The sequence below is a fragment of the Hyperolius riggenbachi genome, chromosome 3 (assembly GCF_040937935.1).
Source record: "Hyperolius riggenbachi isolate aHypRig1 chromosome 3, aHypRig1.pri, whole genome shotgun sequence".
Classification (NCBI taxonomy): Eukaryota; Metazoa; Chordata; class Amphibia; order Anura; family Hyperoliidae; genus Hyperolius; species Hyperolius riggenbachi.
In genome coordinates this window covers 381,200,134-381,227,096 of record NC_090648.1, presented here as the reverse complement: position 1 = coordinate 381,227,096, position 26,963 = coordinate 381,200,134, and the positions used below count along the sequence as shown (strand labels likewise).

The 26,963-nt window shown below is 44.7% G+C and overlaps 1 protein-coding gene across 1 annotated transcript in view; it reads left to right on the top strand.

Annotated features, from left to right (window-relative positions):
• The window catches only part of LOC137564047 (protein mono-ADP-ribosyltransferase PARP12-like), a 64,721-nt gene that overhangs the window by 20,576 nt on the left and 17,182 nt on the right, over window positions 1-26,963 (top strand). Inside the window, exons 6-9 of the mRNA XM_068277346.1 lie at window positions 6,940-7,108; window positions 9,569-9,689; window positions 19,594-19,690; window positions 23,199-23,280. Coding sequence (XP_068133447.1) covers window positions 6,940-7,108; window positions 9,569-9,689; window positions 19,594-19,690; window positions 23,199-23,280 — 469 coding nt within the window. The remainder of the gene's footprint in view (window positions 1-6,939; window positions 7,109-9,568; window positions 9,690-19,593; window positions 19,691-23,198; window positions 23,281-26,963) is intronic.

Genomic DNA, 26,963 nt, shown 5'->3' with positions numbered 1-26,963 from the left:
CCAGACTTTTGTGGGGAACAGTGTCAAAGGCCTTTGCAAAGTCCAAGTATATCACATCTACAGCATTCCCAATATCCATATTAGCATTCACTACCTCATAAAAGCTGAGAATGTTAGTCAAACAGGACCTGTCTTTAGTAAACCCAAATTTGAAGTAGCAGTTGTCAATAAAGATTTGTTTTCATTTGGAATTTTTTGTTAATTTTTTTTTTTAAATTAGGGGTAAAAAACCCGCATTTCCAAAGTGTATTGCTATGCCTTCTATGCGCTAAAACGAAGTGCATTGCTGTGCACTTCACAGCGCAACACACAGAAATGCTTGCAAAAACACGTTTCTCAAATGCACAGTAACAAAGCGTATAGTTGTGAATGTGGTACATTAGAATCAATGTAAAAAGCTATATCTAGCAAAGCGCACGGCCCAATGCGCTGTGAAAAGCGTATAGTCCCTAGTGTGAATGAGGCCTCACACTGCCTGGCTGTAGCTGAGTAAAGTGTCTTAACAGGTCTTGCTTCCCACGTCCTCCTAATGATTGAGTAATGAGGGTGGCCACACACCATACAATTTCTTAAATATCTCTGTTCAATTCAAGAATTGCAATCAATTTTTTCTGACTGATTGCAACATTTGAAAAATATGACCAATGCACCACACACATTCAATTTTCCCCCAATTATGATAAAAATGATTAGAAACGCTGAGAAAATTGTTAGGTTGTGTATATTAATAAATTGGCAATCACACACACCATACAATCTTAAGAAAAATCTAAGAAAAATTTCCAGCATTCCGGATTGATAAAAATCGAAAATAAAGTGAAATCCAATTGGATTTTTTAGTCGAATGGAAAAACAAGCTTTTCATTTTTTTTTATTTTTTTTTTTCCGGGAGATCCGATCATATTTATGGAATTGCTGTAAAATAGGATCATTTTATTGTATGGTGTGTGGCCACCTTAAAGGGAACCTTAACTCTAAAAAAAAAATAAAAAAAAATATGAGTTTTACTTACCTGGGGCATCTACCAGCCCCCTGCAGTCATCCCGTGCCCTCGCAGTCACTCATGGCTCCTCTGGTACCCTGCTGCCAGCTAGTTTCATTTTTTGCCGACTGGGAGTCGGGCGGCCGCCATGCGTACGTTTTTACGCATTCCCGCTGGTGCAGGAAGCTATTGAAGACATCAACAAGTACATTTTTACGCGTTAAGGGAGTAATGCGTAAAATTTTACGCATTACTCCTGTAACGCGTAAAAATGTACTTGTTGAGGTCTGCAATAGCTTCCTGCACCAGCGGGAATGCGTAAAAACGTACGCATGGTGGCCGCCCGACTGCCAGTCGGCAAAAAAACAAAGCTAGCTGGCAGCGGGGGACCAGAGGAGCCATGAGTGACTGCGAGGGCACGGGATGACTGCAGGGGGCTGGTAGATACCCCAGATAAGTAAAACTTTTTTTTTTTTTTTTTGAGTGTAGGTTCTCTTTAAGAGTGACATTCATTGAAAATGTGTATGTAAACACCAACCCCAGCAGTTGCAGCTGCAACTGACTTTCAGGCATTGTGTGTCACAGCCATTGGGTCAGTTCCCTATGAATAGCATACAGCTGGTGTTTTACCCTTATTGAAAAAAGGAAAAAAAACTCTGAGCCACGTAACTATATAGACCTGTATATTTTAACATCAGTTAAATTTGTGTTTTACATGAGCTTTTGATAATTATGCAGCAATTTGTGCTTTTGAAAAATGCACGTTTTTTTTTTTTTTCATAAACCAAAAGGCTTTGTTGAGAAAGTGATAACATTACATGGTAAATGCAGTATACACGTTTACATTTGGCAGGATTACAGTGATCTAAGCACTGAATGACATAAAGGGACATGCTCAGTAGGGTTGCAAAGGTATGAAATTCCACTGTATGATGAGCATTAAAAAAAATACCACGGTATTATACAATTATTTTGATCCGGCCCCTCCCCCCTTACATTAAATAATATGTCAGACCCCAGTAGTAGGTGGCTGCAGCATAGGTAGCCAGGAATAGGTGTAGGCAGGATCGATGGCCGCAGAATAGGTAGCCAGAGCTAGGTGTAGGCAGGACAGATGGCCGAACAATAGGTAGGCAGAGCTAGGTGTTGGCAGGATAGATGGCCGCAGAATAGGTAGCCAGGGATAGGTGTAGGCAGGATAGATGGCCGCAGAATAGGTAGCCAGAGCTAGGTGTTGGCAGGATCGATGGCTGCAGAATAGGTAGCCAGAGCTAGGTGTAGGCAGGATAGATGGCCGCAGAATAGGTAGCCAGAGCTAGGTGTAGGCAGGATAGGTGGCCGCAGAATAATAGGTAGCCAGAGCTAGGTGTAGGCAGGATCGATGGCCACAGAATAGGTAGCCAGAGCTAGGTGTGTAGGCAGGATAGATGGCCGAACAATAGGTAGGCAGAGCTAGGTGTTGGCAGGATAGATGGCCGCAGAATAGGTAGCCAGGGATAGGTGTAGGCAGGATAGATGGCCGCAGAATAGGTAGCCAGAGCTAGGTGTAGGCAGGATCGATGGCCACAGAATAGGTAGCCAGGGATAGGTGTAGGCAGGATAGATGGCCGCAGAATAGGTAGCCAGAGCTAGGTGTAGGCAGGATCGATGGCTGCAGAATAGGTAGCCAGAGCTAGGTGTTGGCAGGATAGGTGGCCGCAGAATAGGTAGCCAGGGATAGATGTAGGTGCCCGTAGTATAGAGGGGGGATGCAGCAGCAGGGGTTACAAATACTCACTTGCAGCCTTGTCCTTCACGCTGTACTGGCTCCATTCTACTTCCTGTTCTTGCTTCCATTTCCTTGTAATAGCGCCCATTCTACAGGAAGTAGAATGAAGCCAGCGTGGAGGCCGAGGCTGCCAGCAAATGAGTATTTACTTATCTCCATCGCTGTTCGTGTGCTCGTCGCTGCATCACATCCCCGCTGCTATGTCGCCCCGCCCCCCGAAAACCGGTAAAACGAGATTGTGCATGGTATGATTACCATGCACAATCAAACTGCGGTTTATCATGATATAGGTATACTGCGGCAACCCTAATGCTCGGTACACATGAGTAACAAAGATATCACGTGCATTTTTACATGCGGCCCATAGACTTCCATTATTGGCAAAAACCCTAGCGTTTTCCGCAACGCTGTCTATTTTGCCTAGTGTGCCACTAGCCTAAGAGATGCTATACAAAATTATACCCCACAGAATAATCTTTCAATACAACAGCGTGGGTTTACTAAAGACCGGTTCTGTCTCAGCCAACATGCTTGGTTTGTATGAAGTCGTGAATGCAAATTTTAAATCTTGGGAAAGCTATACATGTTGTATACTTGGACTTTGCAAAGGCTTTTGACACTGTTCCCCATGATACCCCGGTGGAGTATCTGAGAGTACAGGGACTAGGGGAAAATGTGTGTACATGGATTGTGAAATGGTCAAAGGGAGCCCAAGGTGATGGTGATACGGAAGCTACCATATGTATCCCTTTAAACAATGCACATTGCCTGAATGTCCTGCTGATCCTCTTGTCTCATACTTTTAGCCATGAACTCTGAACAGGCATGAAGATCAGGTGCTCTGACTTAAAGCGACACTGAAGTGAAAAAAAAAAGTGTGATATAAATAATTGTATGTGTAGTAATGATAATTAATAGATTACATTAGTAACAAAGCAGTGAGTCTCATATTTATATTTTCAGTTATATACCGTAGATTTTTTCCCATAACATTCCATCATTCTATTATATTTGTAATTACAAACCACACACTGTATTTTAAACTATGAAACAGAGTAGAGCCTTGACCCTTTGAATTCCCCTGCAGTAAAAGCTTATCTGAAGCTGTGTTTCATTGTTTCTTTGCTGTATAAGTGCTTCAGAAAATAGGACTGTCTCCAGCCCAAGTCGGGTCAGAGAGCTCTTTTGCATAGATAAGGGAAGTTTCCTAATTCTTCCTGTACTGGAAAAAAATACTGTTCTTTGCTACTAATATTCTATTTCTTAGCTGTACTACACATACAATTCATTATATCATAAGTTTATTTTCACTTCAGAATCCCTTTAAAGGGAACCTTAAAGAGGAACTCCAGTGAAAATAATGTAATAAAAAGTGCTTAATTTTTACAATAATTATGTATAAATGATTTAGTCAGTGTTTGCCCAGTGTAAAATCTTTTAAATCCCTGATTTACATTGACATTTATTACATGGTGACATTTTTACTGTTGGCAGGTGATGTAGCTGCTGCATGCTTTTTTGGCAGTTGGAAACAGCTGTAAACAGCTATTTCCCACAATGCAGCAAGGTTCACAGACAGGAAACTACATACTCAGAATTTCTTTGTGGGAGGGGTTTCACCACAATATCAGTCATACAGCGCCCCTTGATGATCTGTTTGTGAAAAGGAATAGATTTCTTATGTAAAAGGGGGTATCGGCTACTGATTGGGATAAAGTTCAATTCTTGGTCGTAGTTTCTCTTTAACTGAGGGGTAAACCCCCCCCCCCCCAAAAAAAAGTTTAACTTTCCTGGGGCTTCTTCCGGCCCCCTGCAGATGTCCTGTTCCGGCGCCAGCACAAACCGATCCTTCGATCCCCCGCAGTGAGACAGTTTCGTTTCAGCCAACTGACCAGTGGGTGGGCCACTGCGCCTGCGCTGCCCTGACCACGCATCCTCACCCACGCCGCCTTCCTGCGCATGCACAGTACGAGAAATCTCCTCGAACTGTGCACACTGGACGGCGACAGGAGTGTGATAGAGCACGCGCACGGCCAAGGCCGCGCAGGCGCAGTGGCCACTAACTGGCAGATGCGAAACTAGCTCGCTGCGGGGGACTGGAGTATCAGTTTATCCCGGCGTAGGCACAGACGTCTGCAGGTGGCCGTTTAAAAGCACCAGGTAAGTTCAACTCCCCTCAGTTAAGCCTCCCTTGAAGGCCTCGTTCACATCAATTAGTGCAGATGGCTGTGTGATTGGAACCTAACGCGTTGGATCGCACGTCATCTGCGCTGCTATGCGCTGAGCTGCTGATCTCATTCACTACAGTGAATGGATCTGCGCTGCAATTCTTGAAAAATGATAGCACATTGCACTACTTCGCAGCAAATATGATGGGAACAAGAGAAGGGCTGTCTATGCCCTTCTACTGTTCTTGCGTGTCGCACACTATACACGCTGCCGAAATGCACACGGCAGTATGTATTGTCTGAACGAAGCCTATCTCTGACTGGATTAGCCATGTGTTTCAGGTTTGTAACTCAGACACTACAAGATCAACAGGACTGCCAAGAAACTGGTATTGAAAAGAAAATAAATAGGGCAGCCTCCATATCACTATTGCCTCATGGTCACTTTAAGGAACAGAAGGCAAAGAAGGGTGGTAAACAGATCATACTCAAAATGGGGAACTGTTAGTAGTAGGGTTCCACAAGGCAATCCTTTTCAATTAATTTATTTATGATCTAGCACAGCCTTTCTCAACCTTTTTACCGTGGAAGAACCCTCATAATACTTTTTGGATCTCAAGGAACCCCTGACTTGGTCTTTAAAGGCTGGTGTGACTGTTTATGTCACTACCCCCCTATTACAGTGCCCTTCATTACAATGTTTCCTTATTCTGGTGCTTTTTATTAATGTGCTCATTATTCTCACCCCCAATTTAGTGCTTCTTTTTACAGTTCCCCCTATTATAGTGTGCTCTCTATCATACTTGCTCCAACCCGTACGATGGAGAAAAATGCCAAGGAACCCCTGCAAAGTGCTCAGGGAACCCTGGTTGAAAATGCCTGATCTAGTACATGGAATAAAGAAATAGTGCTGCATCTTTGCATTATCAATGCTAAGCAGTATAGTGCCATATTACAACAAGCTTTCGAAAACATGGCCGCATATGGCAGATGAAGTTTAATTTTGATAAATGTAAATCGTACACCTTGGGCATTTCAGTGGTAAAGCACCATATAAAATAAATGGGAACACCAGTCTTGGAAAAGGACTTGATGGATGGATGTCTTTTTTTTTTTTCAAACAAACGAACTTTGTTACAATGACATAGAGTTTACTTAAAAAGTTGCATTCAGGAGACAGGAATTTCTTTCTATGTAGAGATCCCAAGAATTTTTATTTTAACCTTTTGCCGACTGCGTCACGCCGATGGGCGTGGCCCCGGCGGCATCCCCAGGACCGCCTAACGCCGATAGGCGTAAGGTCCTGCGGGCCTGTTTTGCAGGAGATCGCGAGCGCATCTCTGCTTGGTAGGCGGAGCTCCGCCCCGCCTTCAGTCTCCCACTGTTAAAAGGAAAGCGCCGTCTTTTAGCAGGGTACAGCTCTGCGATCTGTTACAGCGCTGTACAGGGGGAGACAGAAGTGATCGGCTGTCATAGGCTGAAGGCTATGTATGTATGTATGTATGTATGTATGTATGTATATTTATAAAAAAATAAACAACCTGGGAGTGATCAGACCCCACCAGCAGAAAGCTCTGTTGGTGGGGAGAAAAGGGGGGGTCACTTGTGTGCTGTGTTGTGCGACCCTGCAGCAAGGCCTAAAAGCTGCAGTGGGCCTTTTTGTGAAAAATGGCCTGGTCTTTAGGGGGGTTTAACACTGCAGTCCTCAAGTGGTTAAAGGACACTTGAAGTGAGAGGGTTATATTATGAAACTGCCCTTTTTATTTCCTTTTAAACAATACAAATTGCCTGGCTGTCCTGCTGACCCTCTGACGACAACATTTAACCATAGACCCTGAACAAGCATGCCGATAAGATGTTTGTCTAGATTTGCCTTATTCTTGTTTCAGGGGAGTTGTTCAGACAAGGTTGATGCATGTGATGGATCAGTCTTTCATGCAGTATAGAAAGCATAGCCATAATAGTCTCTTTTTTTGTTTACTGTTGTAGAATTATAATCCACTATATATTTTGCTCTGCAGGGATTTTGCGCATGACATGAACTTTGACACTATGACGTACAAATCACAAAAGTTAAGGCGACTTTCAACACCATCTTCAGCATCCCGACCTCCACACTTCATTCTCACCACTGACTGGCTCTGGTATTGGAAGGATGAATATGGCAGGTGGATAGAGTATGGCAAGGGGGTAAGAAAAGAAGCATCTAGCCCTGTGGGGTGCTTCATCCCATTCTGCTGCTCATTTTTTCCATTTCATAAACTTTGGAAATTGAATGGAATCTGAAGTGAAAATAAACGTATGAGATAATGATTTGTATGTGTAGTACAGCTAAAGGCACGTACACACTCAGTATTTTTTTTACAAACGATGGGTCCGCCAGACCCTCTCGCGGGGAGGTCATTCTGCCACACGGTCTTATCAGTCTGCAGACAGCTTGTACACACTTGCTACTAGCGGCAGAACGACCGCCCCACGGGAGGGTCTGACGGACCCATCGTTTCTAAAAACACGGCGTGTGTATGCGCCTTAAAGGGAACCAGAGAGGAACGGGCTGAAAAAAAAAGAACAAGCCTTTATACATACCTGGGGCTTCTTCCAGCCCCATAAGCCTGGATCGCTCCCACGCCGCCATCCTCCGCTTCCTGGAACCGCCGTTACCGGGCCCGTCACTTCCGGCGGACGCGGCCAATTGTCCGCATCACAGGGGCTCCCTCCATACATGTACGCATGCGGCTGCACAGAAGGCAGCCTCATGCGTACTTGTATAGAAGGAGCTCCGTGTGATGCGGCGAATCGGCCGCGGCCGACTGGCCGACTAGCGGCAATGACGGGACCCGGTACCGGCGGATCCAGGCAGCAGAGGACGGCGGCGTGGGAGCGATCCGTGCCTATGGGGCTGGAGGAAGCCCCAGGTATGTATTAAAGCTTCCCCCCAACCTCTCTGGTTCCCTTTAAGAAAAAGAACAATAGTAGCACAGATATGAGCCTCATATGGTTTACAGTACAGGGAGAGTTAAGAAACTTCAGTTGTTATCTAAGCAAGATAAACTAAACTAATTTAAAGAGTAACTGTTAGGCTGCAAAAGCTAATTTTAAACCTCTATTCTCCTGTGTTAAACAGTTTAGAAGGAAGCCAAAAATCTCTCTTACTGTGATGTGTGCTGAACAGCAAGGCTGTTATTCCCAAGCTCGTAAGGAGGCTGGCAGGACGCATAACAGATACTGCAAAGCATTCTGGGGCTGCTTCTCCCCACTCTGCACTACCTTGGGTCCTCCCCTTCATTTCCCTATCACGCCCTAAGGCTGCTTTCACAGTGAGAAGTTACAGGCTCATGTTTCAGCTGCCTAAACTCACAGCACTGAAAAATCACAGGGCACATGTTCCGTTAGAGTATACTGTATGAGTCCGCTATTGTTCCTAGCCACATGGCTAATATTCACTGCACAATAGTGTTGTCCATTAGGATCTTTTTTTGTGAGTGGAATCATCAGGAAGCAGGGATGATATGACATCACAATTGGCTTCATAGGAGACAGACAAACATGGAACCTGCCATGAGCTGTCAGGAGCATCATTCTCTGCAAATACTATCTGAAAATTCTGTGAAATCTAAACGTGGACAGTGAAATGCATATGTAATGTAAGTACAGCCAATGTTTAGCTACTGATGTGTTTTGTTTTTTTCTCTGAGACCCTATACCTAACAGCTCCTCTTTAAGGTGGCCATACACTGGTCGATTTGCCATCAGATCGACCAACAGATAGAACCCTCTCTGATCGAATCTGACCAGAGAGGGATCGTATGGCTGCCTTTACTGCAAACAGATTGTGAATCGATTTCAGCATAAAATCGATTCACCATCTGTGGAGCTGCCGCCGCCCCCCCCCCCCCCCCCTGCATACATTCCCTGATCCGGCCGGTGCGAGTCCCCCGGTGTCCGCTGTCTTCTTCTCTGCGCTCGGCTCCAGGGCTCCAGCTTCACTTCACTTCCTGTCCGGGGAAGTTTAAACAGTAGAGGGCGCTCTACTGTTTAAACTTTCTGTCGGGACAGGAAGAAGTGAAGCCTGGCGGAACCCAGCGGAGAAGGAGCAGCGGGGACACGTGCCAGCGGAGCAGGTAATGTATTGCCTCTAACGTCGGTCGTCGGACATTCGAACGCCGCTATCGATGCCATCCCGACCCACCGGCGATCGAGCGAAATCTTCCGCACGGACGGATCGAATTTTCCACACGCTTCTTGCGACCCTGTTGACTATTTTAAATGAAACTCTTGATTGTTCGATGATCACGCTTCAGAAGCTTTGCAATTTTAAGAGTGCTGCATCCCTTTGCAAGATATCTCACTATTTTTGACTTTTCTGAGCCTGTCAAGTCCTTCTTTTGACCCATTTTGCCAAAGGAAAGGAAGTTGCCTAATAATTATGCACACCTGATGTAGGGTGTTGTCATTAGACCACACCCCTTCTCACTACAGAGATGCACATCACCTAATATGCTTAATTGGTAGTAGGCTTTCAAGCCTATACAGCTTGGAGTAAGACAACATGCATAAAGAGGATGATGCGGTCAAAATACTCATTTGCCTAATACATATATTATACACATGCAAGGTCTGAATAATGAATTTGATTTTGTTTTGTCACAGAGCAACAATCATGATTTGGCCTCAGTCACCAGCAGCGACCTCGAGAATGTTTTCTTGCCTGATGAGAATGCCATCATCGACTTCAAGGCTGGAAAGCACAGCTATAAGCTGAGCTTTAAAGGTATCCTCTGTAATCTTCTCTTAATGAGACTCCTTAACCGCTTAAAGAGGAGCTGTTAGGTATAGGGTCACAGAGTAAAAAAAACACATATCAGTAGCTAAATATTGGCTGTACTTACATTACGTATGCATTTCACTGTCCACGTTTGGATTTCACAGATTTCTTTATATAGTATTTGCAGAGATTGATGCTCAAGGCAGGTTTCATGTTTGACTGTCTTGTATGAAGCCAATTGTGATGTAATATCCTTTCTTACCCTGCTTCCTGATGATTCGACTTACAAAAAAGATCCGGATCAAAGATCCTAATGGTTCATGACCCGGACAACCCTACTGTGCAGTGAATATTAATTAGCCATATGGCTAGGAACAATAGCGGACTCATGCAGTATACTCTAACGGAACATGTGACCTGTGAACAGCACATTGATTTTTCAGTGCCGTGAGCTGGGCTGCAAGATACAAGCCTCTGTAACATGAGCCTGTAACTGCTCACTGTGAAAGCAGCCTTAGGGCGGGATAGGGAAATGAAGGGGAGGACCAAGGGAGCGCAGTAGGGAGAAGAAGCAGCCCCAGCATGCTTTGAAGTATCTGTTATGCGGCCTGGCGGCCTCCTTAGGAGCTTGGGAATAAAGAGGCTTGCTATTCAGCAAAAATCTAAGTAAGAGAGATTTTTAACTTCAGTATTGCCTTTTTGGCTTCCTTCTAAACTGTTTAACACAGGAGAATAGAGGTTTAAATTAGCTTTTGCAGCCTGACAGTTACTCTTTAAGCCTAACTGGATGAATATATTTGTCCAGTGTAGTTGTGGAGTCTGCACCATCAGTTTGTTACTAAATGAGGCATAAGTGGTATCATTTTAACTGTGAAGAGTTGTAGAATATAAAGCTTGGGCATACGTCACATATTTTTTTTAGGGACAAACTCAATCCGACATAAAAAAAAAAGTAATTTTCAAAACTATGATCAAACTTGGGGAAAGTCTTAGCAAAACTACAAGAGACATACGTGGTAACATTTTAACCCTGATAAGTTGTATAATGGAGTTTAGAGAGTTTTAGGGTTGAAGCCCATGTCTTGTGTATTCTTTTTAGTCACAAACTGAATCAAAAGCAATTACATTTTTGCATATTCTGTACCTGTGAGAAAACGCGGAAAAGCCGCCGCGGGTGCTCAGAGCAGGTTGCGCGCGTGGGCCTGCATCTGAACGCGGAGAAACCGCCGCATGTCCTGAGAACAAGGCGGCGGATTCCGCGTCCGACGCAGCGGTTTGCACGCATAGGCCTACATATGGCAGTATGGCTGAACGCGGAGAAACCGCTGCATGCTCTGATAGCTGTGCGGCTGGTTCCGCGCTCAGCACAGCGGATGGTTTACAGCACAGGTCTGGTGTGGCTGGGACTGATAGTCCACACAGGTTCAGAAGGACACGCGCGCGCGTGCGCTGAGAGGCAGAGCTTTTATGACAGCCAGAAGGGAGTCAGCTGACCAAGCCGGTCAGCTGACAATTCCACCACTTCCCATTGGTCCAGCACTTAGGGGAGGCGCTGGAGAGCGCTTTGCTATATATACTGGGTGCTGGTCATTCTCTGGTTGTCTGCCGTTGCGATCACTACGTGGAAGCACTCAGACCTTTTTGTCAGATTCTGTGTTATTCTCTAGACCAGTTCCTGGGTGTTGATGATCAAGGACTTCACAGCCCAGATTAGGAATTCTGTATATCATTGGTGTTATTCTATAGACCAGTTCCTGGGCGTTGATGATCACGGACCTCACACCTCAGATTAGGAATACTGTATATTATCTGTGTTATTCTTCAGACTAGTTCCAGGGTGTTGATGACTACGGAGCTCACACCCAAGCCTAGGAATTAGCTTTATCATCCTGTTATACTTCAGACTAGTTCCAGGGTGTTGATGATCAAGGAGCTCACACCATTAGACTAGACTATTGTTGATTATTTGTTATGACCTTCTGCTTTCCTGGCCTCCCTTCTGATCTCTCATTTTGTACTTCGCTATATCTGATACTCCGTTGCCGCACCCTGCTTGCCCTAGGATTCCGTATCAGTCTCTTTCCTCTGTATCTGTCCTGTCTGTCTGTTGCCGACCTGGCTTGTCTGACCTCGAGAACTATCTCCTCTGTTTAGAGATAGTTCACAGATCTGTCAGTGACACTCCACCATTGGTGTCACTCTCACTCTGGTCCTTCCCACTCTCAGCCTGACTCCTCCCCTTGGGGAGCCTCAGGCCTTTGGAAGGAGCCTGTTCTTTAGGCAGTATTTTACTGCCTTGCACCCTCTTTACGGGGGGCTCTCCTCAAAGTATTACTGTTGCACCGAACACTCATATTACTCAGGTGTCCAGAGGTTGGAGATATATCTGTATTCTCGGTGATACTGCAGATCACCGGTAATCAGATCCTCTCTGTGTTACACCGATCGTTACAGTACCAAAATAAAAAACTTGTAAAATGAAAACAAAGTGTCAGAATATAAGAGAAAAAAACATATTGTTGTTACCTTTAGGAACTTGGCTTTTTAAATATGTATGCCATGAGGGTTTATTACTATTATTTTTGCAATTAACCACTTCAGGATCACAGGTTTTTTTCCCTTAAAAACCAAAACAACTTTCATATTTCAGCGCTCCTCTCATTCATTTAGCGATAACTTTGTTACTTATCACACTGAAATGATCTATATATTTTTTTTTTCGCAACAAATTAGGCTTTCTTTGGGTGGTAGTTTTTGCTATCAATTATTTTATTTTATATGCATTGTAAAGGGAATATTAAGAAAAAAAAATTTAAAAAGATTTTTCTCAGTTTTTAGCCATTATAGTTTTAAAATAAAACTTGCTTCGATACATAAAACCCACACGTTTTATTTGCCCATTTGTCCCGGTTATTGCAACGTTTAAATTGTGTCCCTAGTACAATGTATGGTGATAATATTTTATCTGGAAATAAAGGAGCATTTTTCCATTTAGGGATTGTTAATACTATTTCACTTACTTGCAAAATTAACCGTGATATACTCTCATGACAGTCCCTAAGGTAACTGTTTATGTAAAAAAAAAAATGTAATTTTTTTTCTTTCTTTTTTTTAACAAGTGTTTTAGTTCTGTAACTGTGGGGCAGGGTTGGAAGGGGTTAAAAGTAATAAAATAAAAAAATAAACTTTCTATGTAAAGCAGTATACTGGTATAATTAGGTGAATTTTACTTTTTGACCACAAGGTGGTGCTACTGAGACCGTGTTTCTATTAATAGAACTCGGAAGAACAGGGAAGTGTTGGGTCTGAGAGCTTGCTTGATGTTTTCAAGCTCTCCGAAGACAGGGGAACGGTGATCGGGATTGAGAAGAGGTTGAATAGCTGTTCCCTGCACTGCCCTCTTACCTTCTGTGCAAACAGATTTCTGTTTTAAAGGACAACTGAAGTTAGAAGGCTTGCCATATTTATTTCCTTTTAAAGAGGAGCTGGAGAAAAAAAACACATATATCAGTAGCTAAATATTGGCTGTACTTGCATTACATATGCATTTCACTGTCCACGTTTGGATTTCACAGAATTTTTATATAGGATTTGCAGAGAATGATGCTCCTGACAGCTCATGGCAGGTTCCATGTTTGTCTATCTCCTATGAAGCCAATTGTGATGTCATATCCTCCCTGCTTCCTGATGATTCGACTCACAAAAAAGATTCTAATGGACAACACTACTGTGCAGTGAATATTAATTAGGCATGTGGCTAGGAACAATAGGGGACTCATGCAGTATACTCTAATGCAGTGCTGTCCAACTTCGCGAGCATAGAGGGCCGTTTTTTTTCCAGGCCACATGGTGGAGGGTCGGCAGCCTCCCCAACACCCCCCCCCCCCCTCCCCCCCGCGGAAAAAAAACCTAGCAGAAGTTTCCCCACAAAATGCAATCAGATTGGGAGCAGATTTCCCCACAAAACGCATTCAGATTTGGAGCAGATCTCCCCACAAAACGCATTCAGATTTGGAGCAGATCTCCCCACAAAACGCATTTAGATTTGGAGCAGATCTCCCCACAAAACGCATTCAGATTTGGAGCAGATTCCCCCACAAAACGCATTCAGATTTGGAGCAGATTCTCCCACAAAACGCATTCAGATTTGGAGCAGATTCTCCCACAAAACGCATTCAGATTGGCTGCAGATTTATCCACAAAACGCAATCAGATTGGCTGCAGATTTACCCACAAAACGCATTCAGATTGGCTGCAGATTTACCCACAAAATGCCGTCAGATTGGCTGCAGATTTACCCACAAAATACATTCAGGATTGGTGGATTGGCTGCAGATTTGCCCACAAAATGCCGTCAGATCGGCTGCTATATATTTACAGCCCTGCTCTTCTTCCCTCCCCTAGTTCCCCCATACCGCTGCTGCTGCCGCCGCCTCACCTCAGATCAGCGGCGAACAAGAGATAGCAACCAGCCAGACCAGCGCACGGCAGCCGCGCGGTGAATTTAAATGCAGGAAGTGACATAATCGGTCACGTCCAGCATTTAAAGTCCCCTGTGTGGCTGCCATGCGCCGGTGTAGTTGGTTCCTATCTCCCGATCTATTGTGAGGTGAGGTGGCGGTGGCAGCACGGGGGTGGGAGCGGAGCGAAGGGAGGCTGTAAATTCACACAGCAGCCAAGGCATGGGGGAAAAGGATTTAAAAAAAAAAAAAAAAAAGTCCCCTCGGCTCTGGGGACTCGGGAACTAACAATGCCACAGCAGGGGGGCCGCAGCAGAAGGCCTGGCAGGCCGGATGCGGGCCGCCAGTTGGACAGCACTGCTCTAATAGAACATGTGCCCTGTGATTTATCAGTGCTGTGAGTTTAGGCTGCTGTAACATGAGCCTGTAACTTCTCACTGTGAAAGCAGCCTTAGGGAAATGAAGGGGATGACCCAAGGTAGTGCACTGGGGAGAAGCAGCCCCAGAATGCTTTGCAGTATCTGTTGTGCATCCTGCCGGCCTCCTTACAGAGCTTGGTAATAACAGCCTTGCTGTTTAGCACACATCACAGTAAGAGAGATTTTTAACTTCAGTGTTGCCTTTTTGGCTTCCTTCTAAACTGTTTAACACAGGAGAATAGAGGTTTAAATTGGCTTTTGCAGCCTGACAGTTACTCTTTAAATAATACCAGTTGCCTGTCAGCCCTGCTGATCTATTTGGCTCCAGTAGTGTCTGTATAACACCAGAAACAAGCATGTCAGATCTGACAATAATGTCAGAAACATCTGATCTGCATATGCTTGTTCAGGGTCTATGGCTAAAAGTATTAGAGGCTGAGGATCAGCAGGACATCCAGGCAACTGGTATTGCTTAAAAGGAAATAACTATGGCAGTCTCAATATTCCTCTCACTTCAGTTGTCCTTTAACCACTTCAGCCCTCAGTCGTGTTTCACTTTATGCATCCGAGCAATTTTCACCTCCCATTCATTCGCCTATAACTTTATCACTACTTATCACAATGAACTGATCTATATCTTGTTTTTTCTGCCACCAATTAGACCCTTAGGTAAATATTAACTTTTTTTTATTGTAATTAAACATTTTATTTGAGTATTTTTGGGAGGGTGGGATGTAAATAGTAATTTTTTTAATGTAAATATGTGTTTTATTTTTTTTAACATGTAGATGTAGTTTTACTATTTGGCCACAAGACGGCAACCATGAGTTTATTTACATTACGTCACTCTAAGCCTCATGTGTCAAACTCTGGCCCGCGGGCCAAATTTGGCCCGCAGCACCAGGAAACTTGGCCCGCCGCAGCTTTTTAAAATAACATTAGTTTTGGCCCGCTGCGCTTGGAAAGCTGGTCCGCTGCCACACTAGCGGGCCCGCAGCACTGGCAGCGCTACATTAGGGCACAGAGAGGCACATCCTACACTGATTACTGTGCCGTCCCCAAGGCAGACACGTCACAAGCAGCCAGCAAATCAGGCATGCAGCACACACACAGCACCATACTGCTGCGTGTAGAATGGCTGTGCTGCCCCACCCCCTCTCCCAGCAAAGCGCGCTGGATTTAGATGTGTCTCTGACACACAGTCTGAGTCTTCTGCCTGTCCCGGACCAGAAGTTCAGCTCACCCCACAGCAGACAGGAGAAGAGGAGGAACGTCTCAACTGCGGGGAGCTAGAAATCCAGCACAGCTCTGGTGAGGCTGAAAGTGATAACAGCCATGTCTGTGTAATTTAAGCGTAGAGAGCAGAGAGAAGCAGCTCCCACACAATGTAGATAAGATGATTACTTGTCCTGTCCTCTCTCCGACCTCTCTGTGCCCAGCATGTTACATAGTTACATAGTTATTTTGGTTGAAAAAAGACATACGTCCATCGAGTTCAACCAGTATAAAGTACAACACCAGCCTGCTCCCTCACATATCCCTGTTGATCCAGAGGAAGGCGAAAAAAACCCTTACAAGGCATGGTCCAATTAGCCCCTAAAGGGAAAAATTCCTTCCCGACTCCAGATGGCAATCAGATAAAATCCCTGGATCAACATCATTAGGCATTACCTAGTAATTGTAGCCATGGATGTCTTTCAACGCAAGGAAAGCATCTAAGCCCCCTTTAAATGCAGGTATAGAATTTGCCATAACGACTTCCTGTGGCAATGCATTCCACATCTTAATCACTCTTACTGTAAAGAACCCTTTCCTAAATAAATGGCTAAAATGTTTTTCCTCCATGTGCAGATCATGTCCTCTAGTCCTTAGAGAAGGCCTAGGGACAAAAAGCTCATCCGCCAAGCTATTATATTGCTCTCTGATGTATTTATACATGTTAGATCCCCTCTAAGGCGTCTTTTCTCTAGACTAAATAAACCCAGTTTATCTAACCTTTCTTGATAAGTGAGACCTTCCATCCCACGTATCAATTTTGTTGCTCGTCTCTGCACCTGCTCTAAAACTGCAATATCTTTTTTGTAATGTGGTGCCCAGAACTGAATTCCATATTCCAGGTGTGGCCTTACTAGAGAGTTAAACAGGGGCAATATTATGCTAGCATCTTGAGTTTTTATTTCCCTTTTAATGCATCCCAAAATTTTGTTAGCTTTAGCTACAGCGGCTTGGCATTGAGTACGATTATTTAACTTGTTGTCAATGAGTACTCCTAAGTCCTTCTCCAAGTTTGATGTCCCCAACTGTATCCCATTTATTTTGTATGGTTCTAGACCATTAGTATGTCCAAAATGCATGACTTTACATTTGTCAACATTGAATTTCATCTGCCATGTATGTGCCCATATAGCCATCCTATCCAGATCCTGTTGCAATATGACACTATCTTCCTGAGAGTTGATGATTCTGCACAATTTTGTATCATCTGCAAAAATAGCAACATTGCTCACTACTGCATCTACTAGGTCATTAATAAATAAATTGAAGAGCACTGGACCCAGAACAGACCCCCGTGGGACCCCACTGCTAACAGTCTCCCATTTTGAGTACGATCCATTGACCACAACTCTTTGTTTTCTGCCACACCACCAGTTTGGTGGTGTGTTTGTCCCTGCGAATGGGTCTGGGGGAGATTATCCTTGTGAGGTTTCTCCATTCCCACCTCCTGCTCCTCTACCTCCATCTCCCACCTTCCTTCTCTCTCCTGTGTTTTTACCCTCGCTTTTTTTGTCCACCCTCTGCCTTTCCTATAATTCTCACTCTCTTCCATTTCCCCATCTCACTATCCCCTCTCTATGTTTCTCTTTCCCCCCTCCTCTTTCCATTGTCCCTCTCTTAAAAAGGATTTAAAATGAAATAAGATAAATAAATCTGGCTTGTTTAACTCACCTGGGGCTTCTTATCTAGCCCCTTGAAGTCCTGTGCCCTTGCTGTCTTTCTGCACTGCTCCGTTTAGCACTGCCCCCTCCAAAAGCTGGTAGAGTTTAATAGTCATGGGCCCCTACACGTTTTACTTATAGCACAAGCGCATCATGCTTCTAGCTGTGGGAGTGCGATGGAGGAGGCACAGAGCCTCACTTGCAACTTTCTGTGATGCAAAGTAGGTAGAGCAGCACAGAGTGGCAGCGATGGACCAGAAGGACTTCAAGGGGCTATTTATACTGGGTCATCTGCTATGCCTGGCTACCTGAACTGGGGCACCTACTATGCCTGGCTACCTAAACTGGCGCACCTGCTATGCCTGGCTACGTAAACTGGGTACCTGCTGTGTCTGGCTACCTATACTGAGCCCCTGCTATGCCTGGCTACCTATACTGGGGCACCTGCTATGCCTGGCTACCTAGGAAAAAAGCACAACGGGAGCCCAAATGATGTCACAACAGTAGTCAAGTGCGAAAGTGTAACTTGTACTCGCAAAGGAAGGTTGCAGGTGGGCAACCAACAACTTTAGGCAGGTGGAGATGCACAAGCCCGGCTCTACTCGTGTGTCCAGACAGGCTGGACGCGGTCACTCTAGATGAAAAAAAAAACCTCTCCAGCTCAGTGGTCCTCAAACTAAGGCCTTTGGGCCGAATGCGGCCCCCTGAGGCTTTTTCACAAGCCCCCCCCACTCTCAAAATCTATTACTTATAGATACGGGCAACTGCATCTTTAAATATCTGAGACCCACACATAGAATAGCAGTGCTGGCACCACCAATGCACATGGGTCCAATTGGACTGCAGGTTGTGACCTGGGTATGCTTCACTGTATGTAGCAAAGATGTTCTTCATGCGCCACATGAATGGCTGCTTCTCCTCCGGAGGAGTTCTCCTATGTGTTGCAGGACATACTATCTGCACATGCTGTGTTGGTGGGCATACTATCGGATTTGGTTAAATGGGAGACATAAGGGCTGCACATGTTCACAGGTAATAGTTTACACTACCTAGACTCAATGTAATGTTTTCTACATTTTATGTATACTCCGGCCGCCCAGCAGTCTGAAGTATGTTGACCCGGCCCTGGACCGAAAAAGTTTGGGGACCCCTGCTCTAGATGGTTATGGGGGTAGTGGAAACACGCCTGACCAAATAGAACACCCCTCCAAAAGGAGGGTGGGTGACACAAAGGGGAAAAGAGGTGCCCAAGGTATGATAAAACTGCAATAAAAGCAGTTAAAATGAAAAGGGTGAGGTGGCTTACCTCAATGAAGTCAAATTCGTATACTAGACAAAATTTTATTTGCACTGGCAACGCGTCCTGTGGGTCTGTGGCCACTTCCTCAGGCCGAATAAAGTGCCACAAGATTAATGAGCCCAAGCAGAAAGGCGCCTTCTGCTTGAGCTCATTAATCTTCTGGCCACAGACCAATGAAACATGTTGCCAGTGCAAATAAAACTTTGTTGTTTAGTATACGAATTTGTCTTCATTAAGTTAAGCCACCTCACCCTTTTCAATGTAGCTGGTTTAATGCAGTTTTATCATACCTTGGGCACATTGCTTCCACTATGTTAATGTAGCACACATTTCATACTTGTGTATAACTGGGCCACAAGCAAATATCACTGTTCTTCCTGTGTTTCAGAGAGAAATACACAGAGACGAACCGACAGAATAATCATGCTCCAACTGTGGTGCAGCTGCATGGGCCGTAGAGGGCATTGGGCCCCCTGTACGGCCGCACTGGCCTTTGTCCGCCTCTGGCTCTGGTGCAGTTTTACTGTCCCTGAAAATAATTTTGGGGCTTACCAGCCTACTTAAAGGTTTACTCAATACACACAGCACAATTTCAGTGTTTCATAGAAATGTATTTTTACTTTTTAATATCTTAAGTTATAGCTTAATTTTTCTGTTGTTGAGGGTCTCACTTTTTTTTTTTTTTTACCTGGAATTCCCTGTTCAGTAGCACAGCACTCTAGCCACCCATTATATACTGTATTTGCATGAGGTATCTCCTCTGCCCTATTGCTGACCTGTATTTTCTCTCTTTAGAGATGGTGCAAAGGAATGTGCGTTTTGGTACAGAAAGGAGCATCTGTCGAAGGCCTAAATATGTGTCTGCTGAGGATGTGAAGCAGATAAAAATGAGGTATACTTAACCACCCTATATGTGAATGGATTACAGTGTAACTTGGGTTATGTTGTGATATGTGAAGGTATATTGGTGATAACTCAATCAGATCACAAGGAGCCTGTGACATCAACGTAGCCAGTGAATTCGAGCTGACCAGTGTTCTAATGGTTACTATAGGTAAAGGGCCATTGTTACGGATTTTGTATTAAAGCAAATGCAGTTTAGGGCAGTTGCCTATCCATGTGCTATGAAGATGCTTTATTTAAAGCGGAACTGAAGAAATAAAAAAAAAACAGTGTTTCACTTACCTGGGGTTTCTGCCAGTCCCTTGCAGCCTTCCTTTCCCTTGCTGGTCCTCCACAATCCTCCGTTCTCCTGCCGCCAGCTAATAGCGCAAGACGCAATTGCGGGCTGGGACGCGAAGAAAGATACACAGAGCGCACAGGCGCAGTTGCAGTAACAACTTGCTGGTGGAGGGAGGACCGGAGCGGGGGCTGGCAAGGGGCTAGCAGAGGCCCCAGGTAAGTGGAGCACTTTGGTTTGTTTTTTTTGTTTTTTTAGTTCTTCAGTGCGCTTTAACCATTTAAGGATGACGCTAATTAAAATCTACGCCCTGTTTTGATGCTGATGTGGCTGCCAGGGCGTAGATTTCAACTCTCCAAAGCGACGCCTTCTCGCCGATCGCGTCGATATTTCTCCGCCACAGCTCACTTGCTCTGCCTTCTCTATAACCGCAGAGCCCTGTGAGCGGGTCAGGAGCTGATTTCATTGGCTCATGACCCTGTCTATCAATGTAAGCAACTCCCATTGGCTTACATTGATGGACACGGTCAGGAGCCAATGAAAGTGGCTCCTGATTCGGCTCACAGGAACTCTGCTGTCATAGAGACGGCAGAGTGGGTGACCTGAGGTTCGCGGAGGGTTAGGATTCGTTGGTATTCCACATTTTCTGGTACCAGCAGTCTCTGGTCCTTAAAGAGACACTGTAACATCAAAAATATCCCCTGGGGGGTATTCGCCTCGGGTGGGGGAAGCCTCGGGATCCTAATGAGGCTTCCCACGCCGTCCTCTGTCCCACGGGGGTCTCGCTGCAGCCCTCCAAACAGCCGCCGACAGACCCGACTGTCAATTCAATATTTACCTTTGCAGGCTCCAGCGGGGGCGCTGTGGCTGCTTTCGGCTCTGAAGTAGATGGAAATACCCAATCTCAGTCGGGTCCGCTCTACTGCGCAGGCGCCGGAGACTTGCGCCTGCGCAGTAGAGCAGACCCGACGGCGATCAAGTATTTCCGCCTACTTCGGAGCCGACAGCCGTCAGAGCGCCTGCGCAGGAGCCGGGAAGGTAAATATTGACGTCACCGCTGTACGGAGGGCTGCAGCGACACCCCTGAGGGACGGAGGACGGTGTGGGAAGCCTCATAAGGATCCTGAGGCTTCCCCCACCCGAGATGAGTACCCCACAGGGGAAGTTTTGACGTTACAGATTCTCTTTAAGGGGGCAGAGACAGCTAGTACTTAAAAGGTTAAAGGAAACTTGTAATGTGGATTAAAAAAATGTTTTTTAATTTACCTGGCGCTTCTGCCAGCCCCCTGCAGCCTCCCTGTCTGAACAATTCTCTGGTCCCCCGCCGCAGCGCCGGTTTGTTACTACCAACTTGCAAGCCGACGGCCACTGCGCCTGCACGGTCCTGGCCAGGAATGCGCAGGCGCAGTGGACAGCAACTTGCGGTAAGAAGACTGAACCATGGTGGGGGATTGGAGGATTATTCAGAAACTGTGCGTGCACAGGGAGGCTGCAAGGAGATGGCAGAAGACCCAGGATACTCATGGACAGAGCTGCCCAGACGCACTGGCCCTCCAAGTCGGCATAAATAAAACTAACCTGCGGCGGGAGACCAGAGCATGGGTGGCTGCGTGGGCAAAGGACTGCTGCAGGGGGCTGGTAGAAGCCTCAGGTAAGTGAAACTCATTTTTTTCCTTACCTTTTACGATCCCTTTAACTCTGTAAACAATGCTTTATAGGGATACAAAAGAAAGGATTATAGCCTTATATTTATTGCTTGTGTGATTTGTGTGCACCTAAGCCCATTGTGAAGGAAGCAGACTATGGGACACAGCTGCTGGGGAACAGAATTATACCTCGCAGGTGGGCTTTCATAGCAGCTAGAGGATGGGATTCTACCACACCGGTGGACTGTGACAGCACCTGGGGAGAGGTTCATACCATACAGGTGGGCTGTGACAGCACCTGGGGAGGGAGAAGTTTATACCATACAGGTGGACTGTGACAGCACCTGGGGAGGGAGAAGTTTATACCATACAGGTGGACTGTGACAGCACCTGGGGAGGGAGAAGTTTATACCATACAGGTGGACTGTGACAGCACCTGGGGAGAAGTTTATACCATACAGGTGGACTGTGACAGCACCTGGTGGAGAGGCTTATACCACACAGTTGGACTGTCACAGAAGCTGGGGGAGAGAATTAAACCATACAGGTATATATATACTACATGGGTGCACTAGCACAGTAGGATATTGTACCATTTAGGTGGACTGACACAACAACCTTGAAAGGGCATTATACCACACAGGTGGACTGGCACATCAGCTGGGGAAGACATTATACCACACAGGTGGATTGGGGATCATACTACAAAATAAGTCTGAAGGAAATTAGGTGGCATCCTGCAGTCTTCCACGTACTAGTTGAGAAAATGTTGCTGCAGGTCATGGCTGGTATTTTAGGTGGAAAAAGACACTTCGACTTGAATTCCACAGCGCTCTTTACTATGGGGATGCAGACAGGGAGCAGGGATGCACGTAATCTTAGAAACTGTTCATAATACTTTCAATGAATACTTAGTTTTTTGGGCCAGTATAAACGAGTGTTTACAAAATATAATATATTCAATTATTTATATAAAGACTTAAAAAACAGGTAATCCAGATACATCCACTATTTTCTGTTAGGAAACCCAGCATAGTTTAAAAACAAAGTGCAACATTGCTTGAACACAGCTGTTTCGTTTTTAAAGGGCAACTGAAGTGAGAGGGATAGGGAGGCTGCCATATTTATTTCCTTTTAAACAATACCAGTTGCCTGGCAGCCTTGCTGGTCTATTTGGCTGCAGCAGGGTTTGAATCACATCAGAAGCAAGCATGCAGCTAATCTTGTCAGATCTGACAATAATGTCAGAAACACCTGATCTGCTGCATGCTTGTTCAGGTTCTATGGCTAAAAGTATTATAGGCAGAGGATTAGCAGGGCTGCCAGGCAACTGGTATTGCTTAAAAGGACATAAATATGGCAGCCTCCATAGCCCTCTCACTTCAGTTGTCCTTTAAAAGCATGTCACAGCAGCAGTGTAGCCATCTGATCAAGGCACTGTAGTAACATAATAGAATGCAGTGATATTATTCAGGATACCCACATTTGTGTTAATTATCCTGGTTCCAGCTATATATTGCTCAGGTTAAAAAAATGTGAATGGTTTTTGATAAATTACCGTTTCTGTTTTGCAGGAAGTCAGATCCTTCTAAGGTCAGCGATAAATCCCTCCCGGGCCACTGGGACGTGGGACAGGTGCCCCAAGTGGGGTACAAGGTGAGGCTACAGAGCAGAATGGCTTATCCCATGACTGGAAATCTGTGGGTGGTGTTCATTGAGGTCTTTTAGTGCTCATTCTATAATTACTTTTAGTGGTTATTATTTCAGATAACTTTAGTAGATTTACTATTCTATATTTCCATACATATTTTTTATCTACAGGTCTCCCTTTTTTGTCACTATCAGGTGGGAAATGGAAGGTGTGAAAAGGTCTAGTCAGCAACCTTGCTAGTCAGTTTGAGCAGGAAACTTGACTTGCAATGTGAAGGGAAACCAAAGCACAGTCCAGTCACTGTGCAGCATTATTATATTCAGGAAGAGCCTACATAGATCAGCTGTGTTTATGCAGTTATATTGTTACATAATATATTGTATATAGAAACAAGGTGTACCAAACATGAACACTTATAAGCTTAATTAAAGTCCTTGTTCTCCCACTAAGATCTTTTCTTGTTAGGAAAGGGGAGTAAATTCCATAATTTGTACATTTAAAGTAGTCATTCCTTAGAAATTCCCTTTAGGCTACTTTCATATTATGCAAAAGGTGGATCAGGGCAACACCAGGCCGCCTCCGAATGGCCTCCATCAGAGATGCGCTGAGCCCCCCCCCAGGAACTACAAACGCACCTTCCTGGGGGGGCTCAGCGCATCTCTGATGGAGGCCATTCGGAGGCGGCCTGGTGTCGCGCTGATCCACCTTTTGCGCTCTTTTTGATTTTATTTGATTAGCCGCACCCAGGCTATGCATATACATAGGTTAGGATTTAGTTAGTGTTAGGCCCCTCCCATGGAGGATTGACTTTTTTGCAGTGGGAGGGACGAGTACTTAATAGGTTGCATGCAAGCTGTTAATGGAAACCAACATCCTCCTCTAGTGGTAGACAGGTCATGTGTATGCTCGGTGTGTATTCGACCCCACAAGTGGGGCTTGCACTCTTTTGCAGGTAGGCACTAGTCTGTTTTTAAGTAGCGCTGCTCATTTCCTTGCTATGTACTTTCATATTATACATGTTGCATTGCGCATGCTTAAAAATAAGATCACAACCAGGTGGAAAGTCACAAAGTTAGTGAATACCGCTGCACCCCACTGGTTACGTGAATAGTGCTCGACCAGGTCCACAAGGCCCATACAATGGCAAATAGAAAGAGGAAGTCCGCACTTATCCACAGATTCCTTTATTGAATGGATGTATCCAAGATTAAAATGCAACAAACCTCACATAGCTGGCATGTTTCAGACAAAAACTTGGCCCTTAATTATAGCTGGTTACAATTGCTGGTAGAAATAAGGATGCATACTGTATATAGGGGCTACACATTGGACACCACCTATGAAACCACCCCTCTGAAGGGAGGGGGGAAAGATGCAAATGATTCAAGTGAAGCCCAAATAGAACAGAAAACAAGTCTAACAATCACAAAACATTAAAATGAATTGTAAAACTCCAGGTGCAATAAAAACACTCTGAATGTATGTTACCAAGGAACATGGCAAAACTAGGTAAAAGAAAGAAGGAACAAAATCTAGGGATGCATAGTATGGTTAGAAGCAAGGAAACCTGTCGGGAGGGAGGCCAAAATGCTTGGAAAGCTATGTAGTGAGCGCCAAGTCCCACCTGGCAGGCCTTGGTGGGACATGGCCTCTCTCCTGAGCAGCCTTCTTTATGAATCGCACCCCTCTTCTGGAAGGAACAATTTTTTTCTATACCCTGAAAGAGAAGGTAGAATGGCTGTCCTTGCAAGTTTTTTTTGGTTGGGATGGAGTGTTTACTCTTTCACTGTGGCCCTGTGAGGGTTCCTGTGATGATACAGCCTTTCAAATACTAACAGGAGTTTCAACTGGAACTGACTGTGCATCAGTCACCTCCGGTGAACTAAAGCTGACGCTGCGTCCCTACGTCTATATTTGGATCGTGACCTACGCTGTGTGTGACCTGAGGATTTAGGTGCACTCCTCCTTGGTGTCTCCATTTTAGCTATATTGTCACGCATCTTTTTATTCAAATCATCGTACTCTTTTAGATTATCAGATATGAATATCTTATTCTCCATCTCTGTAATTTTGAATCTGATACTAACAAGCTTATTTTCCTTATTAATTGTGGTACAAAGGATGTGGTCTATCTGATCACTTGTAGTGTATGTGGCCTGCGATATGTAGGTTGCACCACTAGGCCTTTGAGACAGAGTAGCCGAACACTATCTTGGCTCAGGCTGGCTGTCCACCAACATTTCAAATGTTGCCAAACATTTTCGAGATGTATATCGTGGTGATACGACTGGCTTTCTCTTCCAGGGTATAGAAAGAATTGTTCCTTCCAGAAGAGGGGGTGATTCATATAGAAAGCTGCTCAGGAGAGAGGCCATGTGGATTTTTCTTTTGGGCACCAGGGTCCCCCCAAGGTCTTAAGGCCAGGTGGAACTTGGCGCTCACTACATAGCTTTCCAAGCATTTTGGCCTCCCTCCTGACATGCTTCCTTGCTTCTAACCATACTATCCATCCCTAGTTTCTGTTCCTTCTTTCTTTTACCTGGTTTTCCTATGTTCCTTGGTAACATACATTCAGTGTAACATCGTTAGAACGTTTTTATTGCACCTGGAGTTTTACAGTTAATTTTTAATGTTTTTTGTGATTGTTAGACGTTTGTTTTCTGTTGTATTATTTGGGCTTCACTAGCTATGTGTGTGGACCTGCACTTCCCTTGAATCATTTGCATCTTTCCCTGCTCCCTTCAGAGGGGTGGTTTCATAGGTGGTGTCCAACATGTAGCCCCTATATATGCATCCTAAAGGCTCATACACACATCAGACTATAGTCTTTGGAAAATGAAAGATCACAGACCAATCTTACCACCCTTCATGTAGTATGAGAGCCATACTCTACACAGTCTTTTCTATGGAGCTGAACTCCACATCAGAAAAAAATCTTTGCAAGATGCTGCACACACAAATGCTGTACAGACACAAAAGATCAGTATCTGCAAAAGATCTGTTCCTGCCAAAAATCCATTCCTGCAAATTGCAATGATAGTCTATGAGATCTGCAGATCATCATACACACATGATTTAACTGACATTCATCTGCAGATCAAGCAATCATCTGCAGATCTGAAAATCCATCCTGGTGGATCTGATCTGCAGATATATGTCAATCAAATCATGTGTGTATTATGATCTGCAGATCTCATAGACTATCATTGCAATTTGCAGGAATGGATTTTAGGCAGGAACAGATCTTTTGCAGATACTGATCTTTTGTGTCTGTACAGCATCTGTGTGTGCAGCATCTTGCAAAGATTTTTTTTATGATGTGGAGTTCAGCTCCATAGAAAAGACTGTGTAGATTATGGCTCTCATACTACATGAAGGGTGGTAAGATTGGTCTGTGATCTTTCATTTTCAAAAGACTATGGTCTGATGTGTGTATGTGGCCTTAGTGCTACCATGTAACTAGCTATGATTAGAGACCAAGTTTTTGTCCGAAACATGCCAGCAATGTGATGTTTGTGGCATTTTAATCTTGAAAACATTCATTTAATAAAGGAATCTGTGAATAAGTGCGGACTTCCTATGTCTATTTAATGTTGAAAGTCACATTGCGTGTTGTGAGTGCGAGGCAACACATATAGTGAACAATATACTACATAGAAGTATGGTTCACTGCAGCTGTAAACGCACA